Genomic DNA, 17,759 nt, shown 5'->3' on the forward strand with positions numbered 1-17,759 from the left:
ATGCATTCGCTTTTCCCCTCTCCTCAGACATTGACAAAAATCACAAACTTGTCAAACACAATTTTGCTTATGTATCCATATTGTTCACCCTTTGCATTTTTCCCTTACCCCTCATTGTTACCTGCATCCCTTGCTTGTCCATCTCTGTACACTTTCTCCCTCCACCCTGTTGTTGGTTTTTTTCCCCTTTCTCCTGCTGTTCCCTTTGTTATGTTGTGGCCTGTTGTGTTCTCTGTGTCAACTCTTCCATGAGCCGAGACCATGCAAAAAAAAAAAAATATATATATATCCATACACACATAAAAACACATTCAACGATTCAAAGAACATTTTTAATGCTCCTGCAATGTGCACTGTTGAAAAAGTTAGCCCCGTGCAATTTAAACAACCAAGGCAGCGCCATGCGCTGAGCGCATGTGAGTTTCATTAAAAATAAAAAAATAAAAAAGTATGTACATGAAAGTAAGAGCTGAAAGAAGAATAAGAAAAAAATTGGGAAGAAAAAAAGATAAGTGAGAAAGACGATGAGAGAACGGTACATTCATCGCAATTTTAGCATAATAGAAAACAAAGGACAAAACACTTCAGGAATTCAAAAAGGCTTGGCTCAAATGCTATTCCAAAAACTTCAGTGTACAAGGAAGTTGAGAGATGAAACTGATGGATGGGGGAAAAAAAAGGGACAATGGAACCATAGAATGAATGAACATGACTCCAAAGACTGTCTCATTATAAGCTGCATCAACTATGTGGAAGAGAAATATGACAGAAGGAAATATATGATTAAGAGGAACAGAAGCTCTGGAGCCCCCACCATATCATCAAGCAAAATATGGAAATTATGGCTAGGCTGGGATGGTAATGTTCATCAGGATGATAGATGCAAATGGCGAGTAGTAAGCGTTGAAGAGGAATCAAAATCTCAAACCAGCGACAAGGCCCAGTTTTTCATTGTTATTTTGCTGCCTTGTAATGCAATGCAATGACAGTAATAAAATACAACTGTATATAAAATCCAACCATGTGAGTTAAAGTTCCGCACCAAAATCTCAAAAACGAGGTGAAGGTCATTGGACCTTCTCCGCAGAATTGCAAACGAGCTCATGTCAAAATGTGGACAATTATTGACAACCACCACCCAGTCACTTGGGTAGTCGATGGGATGTTCATTTCACCAGCCGGCCATCCAGTTGGTTAGAAAGCATTTTGAAAAACAAGTGGTGTTTCAATGTACAAGAACATGATTTGAGTGTTCAGAGGAAGAAGGTAAGAGATCTGCAGACATCGCCATACATAGTTCATGCAGATTGCAACTTGAGATTATTGTTGTGCTCCACTTCCGTTCCCTGCATTTTTCTCCTTACGAAAAATATGTCGCGTCATCTTCTGCACATCATTCTTCAGGAAAGGTATAATCTGTCTGGACAATGCACTTGGAAAACATTGCTCTTCTCGTGTTCAACCCACCCGTGTATAGGTCTCCTACCACCTTGGAGAAGCGAGTCTCTGGAGACCTCTGGGGCTTTTGTGCACCTTTTGTGTCCGCACGAAGATGATGACTCCCAGCAGACTTCCTCTGCCAATTTATATGTACTATACCATCGTGCAGACAGTGTTGAGGCTCGAGTCGAAGCGCACAGCTTTGTTGTCATTGGCTCGTAAACCTGGGGGGTACATGGCGGCCTCAAATGGTGCCCGTCCATTGGCACTCTCGTGTCCTGAACAGACGCTGTAGCGGGCTTTCGGCCTCGTCCTGCAAGGAATAAGATGCAGCCATTCTAAAATTCAATCAGGACATTATGCAAATTGCTAACTGCTTTTGGAAATTCCTTCCAGAGATGTCTCAAGCTTTGGAACATTTTCCATTGTCAATAACAAGGAGTAGCACTATTCTATTAATAGTACTGACAGCAAGTATATTGTATTCTTCTGCCCTTTCAAACATATCTCAAGAGATCTGATGATATTCCCATGAGAATTCAATCAGATCTTGTGCACAATTGTAGGCTTTTTTGAAAGGGTGCTTAAAATTAGGGCAGCAACAACTTTTTGAAAAATGGGCACCATATTATAATATCCAATGAATATTTAAAAGAATTATAATGAGTTCATTCAGCTTGCGATTCCAAAGAACCACTCACATCTGCAATCACATGCGTGATGGAATGGTTTGGAAGCATTGTTTGAAACTGTATTTCCCTGCCTTGCCCTTCAGGATCCTAGTGAATGCAAAGTGTTCCAGGGAGAATTTTATTTTTTCTCCACTTTATCTCGATTTGAGATGTTACCAAAGAACCAGAAATCATTAATGTAGGAAAGAGACGCTCACAGATGCTATTGGAGTGATGGTGGTGCTTCTAGTGATCTTGTAGTGTTGCCTGCACACTGAGGCAGCTGCAAGGTGACTCAATCGGGTCACCAAGGAAGTTGGCTCATCACAATGACTGAACTCCTGCTGAACTAAGTGCTCCTCACAAGTGCAATAGGATTCTGATGTTATCAAACATCACTAAAGAATGAAAGGTTAGGTCTAAAAGAAAATTAATGTGGAAATTTGATTTTCTCCATCACCAAACAATTATGGTAAGGGCTGGTGAGGCAGACCAAGCACACAATCTTGTAAATAAATTCCAAACCTCTGCTTGTAAAGGTAGAAGGCGAATCCGGCAAGAATGAGGAAGAGGAATGGCACTAAAATGGCCGCAGCCACTGAGCGGGAACTCGTTCCTCCATGGATAGTCGATCCTTGGTCCAGTTCACTCTCTGGTTCACGACGTCCTGCAAGAGCCAAGCACATTGAGGCAGATGCAGTAAATGCCATCACCATGCATTAGACAAAATTTCCAGAATAATCCCACTATCCATTTACAATTGGTCACTGGCTTTGACACCAATACAAATTTTTATTACAGACCCTAGGCATCATAAAGCGACACATATTGAACAAACAGTTTTAAATGGAGGACCTCGCCATCATGAGAGCATTTAAATTGCATCGGATGTGGCAATAAATGTGAATTGTTGCTCCCAGCTGGCTGGCTTGATGATAGAAGGCACCATTTGCATTTTTGCGTCCTCCATTCCTACCCTGTTTAGAATCCCCATGTCAACACGGGCAACTTACTGGCAAGATTAGAAATAAAAAAACACTCTGCCTCAACCACAATTGTACCTTGCAATAGCATTGTTACTATTATTTTTACATTAATATTTTGCAGCCATTCACTCAGTAAATAGGACATTCTGTCTATGTTTAGGCAGATATAAACCCAGGAATAAAATGTATTGACTGGAAAAATCAGAATGTGAAATCCGGTTAAAATTTTGTGCAAAATATGAAACTTGTGCAAAATAATTGATGTTTACAAGAAATATCAAGCTGACAGGTCAGTCGGATTACAAGCTGCTCATATGGGAAGGGCTGCTGCAAGATAATTGCAAAAGGGATTCAAAACGTTGAATTTTTGTTCATGGGGTTTATAACTCAGGTCTGAAAACACGAACCGCAAGTAATTTATCTTCTTTTACTGAGAGCAAGTTTGCATTGGAAAATGGAGGATATTGGTTATAAAATATTACTGTTATGAATGTTATCAATGTTATATATTACTGTTATCAATGTATTACTGTTTCACCGTACTGGGTGAAAAATGAACTTTCACCCTTTAAAAATGTTGTGAATAAATTATTATTGAAATATCAGCTACTTTTTCGTATCCTTTTCTCACCTGTGTTGCAATTAGAGCGAAAGGCGGTGTATAGTCATAACTACTGTTTGATAGGGTGATATATTACTGTTATATAAAGAAAATGGAAATGTTGAAAAAGAAAGTATTGAATAGAGCAAGCGTTTTCTGAATCCAATTGATATGACAAACAGGATTGAATGAGACTCAGCATAATTATAAATGAAGAAGAAGATAAAGGAGGAAGAGTTTTTGTTTTCATGTAAATTGAAACTGGCCCATCTATCCTCACCTTACTGAACTGTATAATACTGTTTGAAACTGGCCCATCTATCCTCACCTTACTGAACTATATAATACTGTTTGAAACTGGCCCATCTATCCTCACCTTACTGAACTGTATCATACTGTTTGAAACCGACCCATCAATCCTCACCTTACTGAACTATATCATACTGTTTGAAACTGGCCCATCTATCCTCACCTTACTGAACTATATCATACTGTTTGAAACTGGCCCATCTATCCTCACCTTACTGAACTATATCATACTGTTTGAAACTGGCCCATCTATCCTCACCTTACTGAACTATATCATACTGTTTGAAACTGGCCCATCTATCCTCACCTTACTGAACCATATCATACTGTTTGAAACCGACCCGTCTATCCTCACCTTACTGAACTATATCACACTGTTTGAAACCAACCCATCTATCCTCACCTTACTGAACTATATCATACTGTTTGAAACCGACCCATCAATCCTCACCTGACTGAACTATATCATACTGTTTGAAACCGACCCATCAATCCTCACCTTTCTGAACTATATCATACTGTTTGAAACTGGCCCATCTATCCTCACCTTACTGAACTATATCATACTGTTTGAAACTGGCCCATCTATCCTCACCTTACTGAACTATATCATACTGTTTGAAACTGGCCCATCTCTCCTCACCTTACTGAACTATATCATACTGTTTGAAACTGGCCCATCTATCCTCACCTTACTGAACTATATCATACTGTTTGAAACTGGCCCATCTATCCTCACCTTACTGAACCATATCATACTGTTTGAAACCGACCCGTCTATCCTCACCTTATTGAACTATATCACACTGTTTGAAACCAACCCATCTATCCTCACCTTACTGAACTATATCATACTGTTTGAAACCGACCCATCAATCCTCACCTGACTGAACTATATCATACTGTTTGAAACCGACCCATCAATCCTCACCTTACTGAACTATATCACACTGTTTGAAACCGGCCCATCTATCCTCACCTTACTGAACAATATCATACTGTTTGAAACCGGCCCATCTATCCTCACGTTACTGAACTATATCATACTGTTTGAAACCGACCCATCAATCCTCACCTTACTGAACTATATCATACTGTTTGAAACTGGCCCATCAATCCTCACCTTACTGAACTATATCATACTGTTTGAAACTGGCCCATCTATCCTCACCTTACTGAACTATATCATACTGTTTGAAACTGGCCCATCAATCCTCACCTTTCTGAACTATATCATACTGTTTGAAACTGGCCCATCTATCCTCACTTTACTGAACTATATCATACTGTTTGAAACTGGCCCATCTATCCTCACCTTACTGAACTATATCATACTGTTTGAAACTGGCCCATCTATCCTCACCTTACTGAACTATATCATACTGTTTGAAACTGGCCCATCTATCCTCACCTTACTGAAATATATCACACTGTTTGAAACCCACCCATCTATCCTCACCTTACTTAACAACATCATACTGTTTGAAACCGGCCCATCTATCCTCACCTGACTGAACTATATCACACTGTTTGAAACCGACCCATCAATCCTCACCTTACTGAACTGTATCATACTGTTTGAAACTGGCCCATCTATCCTCACCTTACTGAACTATATAATACTGTTTGAAACTGGCCCATCTATCCTCACCTTACTGAACTATATCATACTGTTTGAAACTGGCCCATCAATCCTCACCTTACTGAACTATATCATACTGTTTGAAACTGGCCCATCTATCCTCACCTTACTGAACTATATCACACTGTTTGAAACTGGCCCATCAATCCTCACCTTTCTGAACTATATCATACTGTTTGAAACTGGCCCATCTATCCTCACCTTACTGAACTATATCATACTGTTTGAAACTGGCCCATCTATCCTCACCTTACTGAACTATATCATACTGTTTGAAACTGGCCCATCTATCCTCACCTTACTGAACCATATCATACTGTTTGAAACCGACCCGTCTATCCTCACCTTACTGAACTATATCACACTGTTTGAAACCAACCCATCAATCCTCACCTGACTGAACTATATCATACTGTTTGAAACCGACCCATCAATCCTCACCTTACTGAACTATATCATACTGTTTGAAACCGGCCCATCTATCCTCACCTTACTGAACAATATCATACTGTTTGAAACTGGCCCATCTATCCTCACCTTACTGAACCATATCATACTGTTTGAAACCGACCCGTCTATCCTCACCTTACTGAACTATATCACACTGTTTGAAACCGGCCCATCTATCCTCACCTTACTGAACAATATCATACTGTTTGAAACCGGCCCATCTATCCTCACGTTACTGAACTATATCATACTGTTTGAAACCGACCCATCAATCCTCACCTTACTGAACTATATCATACTGTTTGAAACTGGCCCATCAATCCTCACCTTACTGAACTATATCATACTGTTTGAAACTGGCCCATCTATCCTCACCTTACTGAACTATATCATACTGTTTGAAACTGGCCCATCAATCCTCACCTTTCTGAACTATATCATACTGTTTGAAACTGGCCCATCTATCCTCACTTTACTGAACTATATCATACTGTTTGAAACTGGCCCATCTATCCTCACCTTACTGAACTATATCATACTGTTTGAAACTGGCCGATCTATCCTCACCTTACTGAACTATATCATACTGTTTGAAACTGGCCCATCTATCCTCACCTTACTGAACTATATCATACTGTTTGAAACTGGCCCATCTATCCTCACCTTACTGAACTATATCATACTGTTTGAAACTGGCCCATCTATCCTCACCTTACTGAACCATATCATACTGTTTGAAACCGACCCGTCTATCCTCACCTTACTGAACTATATCATACTGTTTGAAACCGACCCATCAATCCTCACCTTACTGAACTATATCACACTGTTTGAAACCGGCCCATCTATCCTCACCTTACTGAACAATATCATACTGTTTGAAACCGGCCCATCTATCCTCACGTTACTGAACTATATCATACTGTTTGAAACCGACCCATCAATCCTCACCTTACTGAACTATATCATACTGTTTGAAACTGGCCCATCTATCCTCACCTTACTGAACTATATCATACTGTTTGAAACTGGCCCATCTATCCTCACCTTACTGAACTATATCATACTGTTTGAAACTGGCCCATCTATCCTCACCTTACTGAACCATATCATACTGTTTGAAACCGACCCGTCTATCCTCACCTTACTGAACTGTATCACACTGTTTGAAACCAACCCATCTATCCTCACCTTACTGAACTATATCATACTGTTTGAAACCGACCCATCAAACCTCACCTTACTGAACTATATCATACTGTTTGAAACCGACCCATCAATCCTCACCTTACTGAACTATATCACACTGTTTGAAACCGGCCCATCTATCCTCACCTTACTGAACAATATCATACTGTTTGAAACCGGCCCATCTATCCTCACGTTACTGAACTATATCATACTGTTTGAAACCGACCCATCAATCCTCACCTTACTGAACTATATCATACTGTTTGAAACTGGCCCAACTATCCTCATCTTACTGAACTATATCATACTGTTTGAAACTGGCCCATCTATCCTCACCTTACTGAACTATATCATACTGTTTGAAACTGGCCCATCTATCCTCACCTTACTGAACTATATCATACTGTTTGAAACTGACCCATCTATCCTCACTTTACTGAACTATATCATACTGTTTGAAACTGGCCCATCAATCCTCACCTTACTGAACTATATCATACTGTTTTAAACTGGCCCATCTATCCTCACCTTACTGAACTATATCATACTGTTTGAAACTGGCCCATCTATCCTCACCTTACTGAACTATATCATACTGTTTGAAACTGGCCCATCAATCCTCACCTTACTGAACTATATCATACTGTTTTAAACTGGCCCATCTATCCTCACCTTACTGAACTATATCATACTGTTTGAAACCGGCCCATCTATCCTCACCTGACTGAACTATATCATACTGTTTGAAACTGGCCCATCTATCCTCACCTTACTGAAATATATCACCTTGTTTGAAACCCACCCATCTATCCTCACCTTACTTAACTACATCATACTGTTTGAAACCGGCCCATCTATCCTCACCTGACTGAACTATATCACACTGTTTGAAACCGACCCATCAATCCTCACCTTACTGAACTGTATCATACTGTTTGAAACTGGCCCATCTATCCTCACCTTACTGAACTATATAATACTGTTTGAAACTGGCCCATCTATCCTCACCTTACTGAACTATATAATACTGTTTGAAACTGGCCCATCTATCCTCACCTTACTGAACTATATCATACTGTTTGAAACTGGCCCATCAATCCTCACCTTACTGAACTATATCATACTGTTTGAAACTGGCTCATCAATCCTCACCTTTCTGAACTATATCATACTGTTTGAAACTGGCCCATCTATCCTCACCTTACTGAACTATATCATACTGTTTGAAACTGGCCCATCTATCCTCACCTTACTGAACTATATCATACTGTTTGAAACTGGCCCATCTATCCTCACCTTACTGAACTATATCATACTGTTTGAAACTGGCCCATCTATCCTCACCTTACTGAACTATATCATACTGTTTGAAACTGGCCCATCTATCCTCACCTTACTGAACCATATCATACTGTTTGAAACCGACCCGTCTATCCTCACCTTACTGAACTATATCACACTGTTTGAAACCAACCCATCTATCCTCACCTTACTGAACTATATCATACTGTTTGAAACCGACCCATCAATCCTCACCTGACTGAACTATATCATACTGTTTGAAACCGACCCATCAATCCTCACCTTACTGAACTATATCACACTGTTTGAAACCGGCCCATCTATCCTCACCTTACTGAACAATATCATACTGTTTGAAACCGGCCCATCTATCCTCACGTTACTGAACTATATCATACTGTTTGAAACCGACCCATCAATCCTCACCTTACTGAACTATATCATACTGTTTGAAACTGGCCCATCTATCCTCACCTTACTGAACTATATCATACTGTTTGAAACTGGCCCATCTATCCTCACCTTACTGAACTATATCATACTGTTTGAAACTGGCCCATCTATCCTCACCTTACTGAACCATATCATACTGTTTGAAACCGACCCGTCTATCCTCACCTTACTGAACTGTATCACACTGTTTGAAACCAACCCATCTATCCTCACCTTACTGAACTATATCATACTGTTTGAAACCGACCCATCAAACCTCACCTTACTGAACTATATCATACTGTTTGAAACCGACCCATCAAACCTCACCTTACTGAACTATATCATACTGTTTGAAACCGACCCATCAATCCTCACCTTACTGAACTATATCACACTGTTTGAAACCGGCCCATCTATCCTCACCTTACTGAACAATATCATACTGTTTGAAACCGGCCCATCTATCCTCACGTTACTGAACTATATCATACTGTTTGAAACCGACCCATCAAACCTCACCTTACTGAACTATATCATACTGTTTGAAACCGACCCATCAAACCTCACCTTACTGAACTATATCATACTGTTTGAAACCGACCCATCAATCCTCACCTTACTGAACTATATCATACTGTTTGAAACCGACCCATCTATCCTCACCTTACTGAACTATATCATACTGTTTGAAACCGACCCATCTATCCTCACCTTACTGAACTATATCATACTGTTTGAAACCGGCCCATCTATCCTCACCTTACTGAACAATATCATACTGTTTGAAACTGGCCCATCTATCCTCACCTTACTGAACTATATCACACTGTTTGAAACCGGCCCATCTATCCTCACCTTACTGAACAATATCACACTGTTTGAAACCGACCCATCAATCCTCACCTTACTGAACTATATCATACTGTTTGAAACCGACCCATCAATCCTCACCTTACTGAACTATATCATACTGTTTGAAACCGACCCATCTATCCTCACCTTACTGAACTATATCACACTGTTTGAAACCGGCCCATCTATCCTCACCTTACTGAACTATATCACACTGTTTGAAACCGGCCCATCTATCCTCACCTTACTGAACTATATCACACTGTTTGAAACCGGCCCATCTATCCTCACCTTACTGAACTATATCACACTGTTTGAAACCGGCCCATCTATCCTCACCTTACTGAACTATATCACACTGTTTGAAACCGGCCCATCTATCCTCACCTTACTGAACAATATCATACTGTTTGAAACTGGCCCATCTATCCTCACGTTACTGAACTATATCATACTGTTTGAAACCGACCCATCAATCCTCACCTTACTGAACTATATCATACTGTTTGAAACTGGCCCAACTATCCTCACCTTACTGAACTATATCATACTGTTTGAAACTGGCCCATCTATCCTCACTTTACTGAACTATATCATACTGTTTGAAACTGGCCCATCAATCCTCACCTTACTGAACTATATCATACTGTTTTAAACTGGCCCATCTATCCTCACCTTACTGAACTATATCATACTGTTTGAAACTGGCCCATCTATCCTCACCTTACTGAACTATATCATACTGTTTGAAACTGGCCCATCAATCCTCACCTTACTGAACTATATCATACTGTTTTAAACTGGCCCATCTATCCTCACCTTACTGAAATATATCACACTGTTTGAAACCCACCCATCTATCCTCACCTTACTTAACTACATCATACTGTTTGAAACCGGCCCATCTATCCTCACCTGACTGAACTATATCATACTGTTTGAAACTGGCCCATCTATCCTCACCTTACTGAACCATATCATACTGTTTGAAACCAACCCATCTATCATCACCTTACTGAAATATATCACACTGTTTGAAACCAGCCCATCTATCCTCACCTTACTGAACTATATCACACTGTTTGAAACCCACCCATCTATCCTCACCTTACTTAACTTCATCATACTGTTTGAAACCAACCCATCTATCCTCACCTTACTTAACTACATCATACTGTTTGAAACCAACCCATCTATCCTCACCTTACTGAACTATATCACACTGTTTGAAACCCACCCATCTATCCTCACCTTACTTAACTACATCATACTGTTTGAAACCAGCCCATCTATCCTCACTTTACTCAACCTCATCAGACTGTTTGAGACTGTTAGATTTGTGTGAAGATCCGAATTCAGATGTGAGAATTTTTAAAATGATTCTTCACCATTGAGAGATGGGGCCAAAATTATAGAAAGCACGAGATCTCAAAAAGTTGTGGACAGACTCGGACAAAACTTGGTGGACCGGTTGGGTGTGTATCAAGGACAAAATGATTTGATTTTGGTGAAGATCTCGATCCAGATCCGGATCCAATAGTTATTTAATATTAAAGTGATTCTTCACCATTGAGAGATAGGACCAAAAACAATATCTGGTATGATATTTGAAAAATGTATTGGGCCAGATATGTTCTTGTGAATCAGACATTGCGTCACCCTCTCGGTTACTTAAGGTCATCTGCCATTTGCTTGGAAATCAGTAAACATTACCGCTGTGCATAAAAAAGGTGCAAAAACTGATCCCTGAAACTACAGACCAATCAACCTGCTTCCAATCATCAACAAGGTTATGGAATCCATCATTGCTTCTGACATCAAATCTTTCATCTTCTCCAACGACTTGAATTCTGATCATCAATTTGGTTTCAGTCCAGGTCACTCTACCCTGGAGATGCTGCTTCTGCTCTCCCAGCAATGGATGGAGGTAATCAATGCCAGACATGAAATCAGAGCCATATCCCGAGACATACCACGTGCTTTCGACATGGTCTGGCACAATACCCTGCTCACCAAACTCTCTTCTTATGGTATCCAGGGCCATCTCCACTCATGGCTCACAGACTTCCTCTCCTGTCACAGTCAATGTGTGGCCCTTAATGGAGTTCTCTCATCCCCTCTTCTTGTCGAAGCTGGAGTTCCTCAAGGTAGTGTTTCTGGCCCTGTGCTTTTTTCTGGTTTTCATCAATGATCTTTCTGACTCTCTGGAAAATCCTCTATCTCTGCTGATGACTCCACCCTCTGCTACATCATCTGTCATCCCTCAGATTGGCAAGCAGCAGCTTCTTAACTCTTCGCAGATCTGGATAAAATCACAAGCAGGTCCAACACATGGAACACGTCTTTCAATCCTGATAAATATCACACTCTCACTCAGTCTCTGTGAAAGAACCATATGGAACTGCCCCTCCCCCCTATCTACTTACTCAACAATCCTCTTGAAGAATTCCTTTCATTCAAGCTTTTTGGTCTCACTATTTGCGATGATCTTTCTTGGGAAACCCCCATTTCCAAGCTGGCATCCAAAGCTAATCGCCGACTGGGCAACATCAGTCGTGCAAAGTCTTCCTTGGCACACCTGAGCTCCTGACCACATGCAAAGCTTTCATCTACAGCCTGATGGAGTACTGCCCTCCCCTCTGGGCTGCTGCTCCCACCTTTCACCTTTCTCAAATTCACGCTGTGGAAACCAAGGCTTTTAGGATCATTGGTATCTCCCACGTCTCTCACTCTCTCACCGCAGGCAGGTCAGTGGTCTTTCTGTCTTCAACCATCTCCTCTGGCATCGACTCCACTTCTCTGTCTGTGATCTCCCCCCCCCCCCCCCATATTTCCACATGGTGCTCAAGGTCTGCCAGCATCCCCCTCCTGGTGAAACTACCAAAATTAAGAATCACTGCCCACCTTCATTCTCTCATTCCTCTTTTTTTCCTGCCTCCAGAACAAACTCCCTGCACTCTCTCCAATCCCAGTCTTCCCTCCAGGTCTTCAAAAGACCTGTTCACCACCATCTCTTATCTTCTCCCATGCAAAACCATCATCTTTTCTACCTCCGGTAATCCACCCCAAACCCGCCTCCTTCAAATTCCCTGCTTTCCTTCCTGAAAGTCCCTATCGTGTCCATCTTGTTTTCCCCATGTACCCCCACCCGATCCCTCTCCCTTCCACAGATATTCAAATGTCTCTGTTTCCCACCGTTTTGTGCTTCCCTCTCCCACCCCTCTTGTCTCCTGCTCCCTTTGTTATATGTTCTGTGTGTTAGCTTTTGTATACGACATTGCATACAAAAAGAAAAAGAAAAAGAAAAAAAAAACCACTTCAATTGCCACACACAGGAAAATAGACAAGTATTGTAAAATCCAGTCATTAAGATTAAATTCAATTTATTCGTGTATCACGTGTGGCCTCATGCTCACATTTGTCACCTGAGTTAGCCTTACCTGCTCTCTGCAGGCCGAACTGACCAAATCCTTTCGCATTGATGTCACCCTGATAAACAAATGTTCCTTGTTCTGGGGATACCTGAAATAAGCAAGGAACAATGACACTCACAAAAACAACCATTCAAAAACACACACACACACGCACACACACACGCACGGACGCACACACACACACACACACACACACACACACACACACACACACACACACACACACACACACACACACACACACACACACACACACACACACACACACACACACACACACGCACGCATATACGCACACACACAAAAAGTTTGAGAACTCAGTGACTGCCCATTTGGAAATGATAAAATAAAAAGCAAACATTGAGCAAAACCTCAGGATCCAGAATTTAATGTCTGAATCAGCTGCATCTATCTTGCTCGCACTCCACCACACGTTTTAATATTGTTTATCCTCACAGCGATGCATCAACATGAAATGTACATTTGTCCTAGTTGTTCATAAATTTAGGACATGGATCAGACCAATCAAGAAACCCTTTTTTGAGAAAGTTATTGAACGAATTGACAATGCCTTGTGGAATATTCTCTTGGATGGAACACATCATACAGATGAAGATGATGAAAAAGAAGATGAAGAGGAGCAATAAAATCCAAAACCCCCCCAAAAATATATTAAAAGCAGCAAGAGCAGCAACGTACGTGGCAGCATAATGATTCGGTTGTCGGATGTGCATGTGCACCTCATGCCGAAATAATATTCTGATAATTGCTGCGAGTTATGTTACGGATCAGAATGATGTCAACTCAGGTGCGATATTGCAAATGCATAATGCTTGCCTGATGCCTCTCCAGAGAAAAATAAAATCATGTGACCTTTTGATTCTCCATTGCATGCTTGTCAGAAGCAATCAGGCCTCTCTCAATCATAAAAGAGCTTATGAACAAATGCCAGAGTGATTTCTGGAACACTGTGCCACCCTCCCTCTCATTTGTAATCGGAACCGTGCGATGATTTAAATAGGTCGGTGGATCCCTATTTGACACCATCACTCTTTCAAATGACAGTGTTTCCAGACACCTTTTATTACCACTTACATCTCCTAAATTATCATATTTTGCAAAGCAGATATTCCAGAAAAAAAAAATGCTCCATCACTGCTCTGATTCTTTGTATTACAGCAAAACTAGCAAAGGTGGTACGTGGCGTCTCAGTTCGCTGGAAAGGTATATGTCAGGAGGAGCCTCCGTGGTGAAGGTCTTGCCCTTCATAACAGGGGTTTCTGAATAAGAGTATAATTATTTTTTTACAGGGGGTGTGAAAGTACAAATCAGGAAACCATCAAGGAATTGACAAAGCTCGACTTGGGGGCAAAGGAAGTGACATCAAAATGAACACTGATCAATGCGTTGAACACATTTTGGGATTCTGCAGACATACTGCAACCAGAGAAACCACAAACACATCAAACGGTATACATACAGATGACTGCATTGGCACAGGAAGAATGCATTGGGCATTTATTGCTATAAAATGAGACAATAGTTCAATTTTGGAGAAGAACCAAAAACATGGGATTGACCATGGTGCTGTGAACATCAACATTGGACTATGCAGAAATGGAATAAAGTTATATGGTCTCACAATAATGTACATGAAACTTAGAGGTGATTTGTCCAATCAATTGGATTGATCGGCCAAATGACGTGTCTGTCCACACCCCAAGTGACTTGATCGATAAATTTAGTTATAGTGTGATGGTTGAGAGTTCCCGGGAAGAACAAAGCGTATTCATATCGAGTAAAGCTAATTATGCCTTAGAATTATGTTTACCAATGAAGATATATTGTATTTATGCGCATAGATATGTGTTGTGAATGTGAGTTAGCAGAAGAGCATGCTCTTTTCCTCTTTGCATTCTGGACACAAACCATTTTCTGCTCACAATACACACACACACACACACACACACACACACACACACACACACACACACACACACACACACACACACACACACACACACACACACACACACACACACACACACACACACACACACACACACACACACACACACACACGTCCTTCACTTTAGCAGATAAATTAGCATGATCAAAATGAGTGGAAGTTTAACGAGGAACATAAAAATCAACCTCCCCCAAGAGGAAGCAATCCGTAAAACATAACAGGCGAGCAACAGGTTCTCTCCTCTCCCTACTTCACAGACATACAAAACCACTGCAAAGACCCCCGCTTCACCAAACAGACTCTGTTGCTGGGCAGAGGGATAGGACCAATCACCATAAGTGAGTGATAGGGTTCCAACCAGTGCCGGTATTTCTGCACCGGTTGGGGGTGGGGGTGGGTGGGCAGGAAGCCACGGAACAACGGGGGAGGAAATAAAGAGACATGCGGGATAGACAAGGCAGATGCTGAGAGAGATTCACAGATATTCCAAGAGAGATTTGCTGAGATCGAGCTAGAGATCGAGATCCACAGATTGGCACAGATTGAGAGATCCTCTTTGCTGTATACCTTTGATGTATACTTTTTCACTCGCTCGCTTGCTGGTTCCGACCTCACTTCAGACGCTTCTTTCCGTGGCTGATTTTTGGACTTGCTCTTTGGTATTCTTTGTGACTGATACACCACACCAAGCCCGACGGACATTCACCACAGCCCGGCTGTCACTATGCCGCCCGGTCACAACAGAGCTGCCTGCATCACCTCGCATCACCGGCCGATATTTCTGCTCAAGCTGCACAGCCCATCACGTAAGCCAAAGAACATCGAACACCCCCAGAGGACCGGAGCATGAACAGAGCAGAGGGAGAAACCCAGAAGAGAGCTTGCGTGAAGCGAACTTGATCCATGAACCATGAGGTGGCCACAACACCGGCCGAGTTGTAGAAGGTGTGTTGGGGCATGTAAACAACCCCTCACTGCTTCTTTCTCAGCACCTGCACTTCTTACCCGTCTTCCCTCACTCTCTGTGTCGGGGCACACAAACAACCCCTCACTGCTTCTTTCTCAGCACCTACACTTCTTACCCATCTTCCCTCACACTCTGTGTTGGGGCATGTAAACAACCCCTCACTGCTTCTCTCTCAGCACCTACACTTCTTACCCGTCTTCCCTCACTCTCTGTGCTGGGGCACACAAACAACCCCTCACTGCTTCTTTCTCAGCACCTACACTTCTTATTCATTTCTTCTTCGGGTTTCTGGCGCCTTTGTTTAGAAGTGTTAAGAGATTGTTTTGAGCCATTCAATGGCAGGTTTATTATGTATGGGATAAGTGGGAAATGTATATGTGGCTGTAAGTTGTGTGAATTGCTTGCATTGCCTATTGTTGTGTTTTCCTGCCAAGTCCCTGTTTGAATCTCAGCCGCCATTTCTCCCGCCAACTCATGTTTGCTTGTAATAAATACATGAATTAATTATTTCGTATTGTGTCTTAACTGATCCTGCTCAGGTTTGATCTGATATGAGACAGCACTCTTGGGGGCAATTAGCCTTTGATAGACAATAGGGTGCGGCACATGACGTTAATTCGCTCAGACAATTGACATCTGTTGCATGACCACTGGCGAGGTACCCCATGACTTCAATCATCTTGCCGATATGGTAAACCAACATTGGACACGAAGACCGGCCAAAGGCGAGTGTTGCAAACTTCATAAAACTTCCGTGGTGTTTTCAGAGACGCTTCGGCCTTCAGAGTTATGTGGGCCACGTCTATAACAACATTTTATGTGCTCATTAACCATGTTCTTTCCACTCCTTTAATAGATAACAACATCTACATTCAGACAGGCAATTTGACCAGGGTATCAGCACACGATCCCTTCTATTTTCAATAGATGCGACGGAATCGTTAATATCCACAACTTGAATGGAGATGGGACAGTCAGCTTTAGTTGTTTGTCCAAAGGATGATGTGCTTAGAGATGCAGCACAACTCTCATCTCATGTTTTTAAAGATACAGAGAGTTTGTGTATGATTCACAAGTCATTAAACCCTTTATGGATCATTTGAAGGGGTCAGGTGAGTGGAGATGGAATCATTGTCTGGGGAATTTTCAGCAGGAGAGTGCAGCATGTTTCAATACAAGGTTGTGTTAAATCCAAGAAGTGCCACCAGAAGTGGACCGACATACCACTTGATGCATTCTATAATATTTTATCCAAAAAGCTATAATTATATTCTTGCTGTTCCAAATCGTATCCATGCCTGCAATCAATAACTATTCACAATGATATTGTTCAGATATTACAGGATACTCATTGTTATTTTGATTGAAGGTTAAGGCCCTGTCACACCTTGACGATCTAGCCAGCATTGCCTGACGTATGCAAAATTTGGCTAAAACGCTGGCACATGTCGAATACGTTATGGGTAAGTTTGTATACGTTAAGAGCACGCTGGCATACATCTTTGTACGC

The 17,759-nt window shown here is 41.4% G+C and overlaps 1 protein-coding gene across 2 annotated transcripts in view; it reads right to left on the bottom strand.

The window, feature by feature from the left end:
* Positions 1-318: 318 nt before the first annotated feature.
* Positions 319-17,759, bottom strand: part of LOC147027167 (CUB and sushi domain-containing protein 3-like) — a 1,179,270-nt gene continuing 1,161,829 nt past the window's right edge. For both annotated transcript variants that reach the window (XM_085883358.1, XM_085883359.1), the window contains 3 exons: positions 13,320-13,401; positions 2,637-2,778; positions 319-1,753 (listed from right to left, as the gene is read on the bottom strand). In XM_085883358.1, the coding sequence (XP_085739484.1) occupies positions 1,594-1,753; positions 2,637-2,778; positions 13,320-13,401 (384 nt within the window). In that variant the 3' untranslated portion in view covers positions 319-1,593. The remainder of the gene's footprint in view (positions 1,754-2,636; positions 2,779-13,319; positions 13,402-17,759) is intronic.

Source organism: Eptatretus burgeri, chromosome 5 (assembly GCF_056783735.1).
Source record: "Eptatretus burgeri isolate ZD-2024b chromosome 5, Ebu_testis_v1, whole genome shotgun sequence".
NCBI classification, from domain to species: Eukaryota; Metazoa; Chordata; class Myxini; order Myxiniformes; family Myxinidae; genus Eptatretus; species Eptatretus burgeri.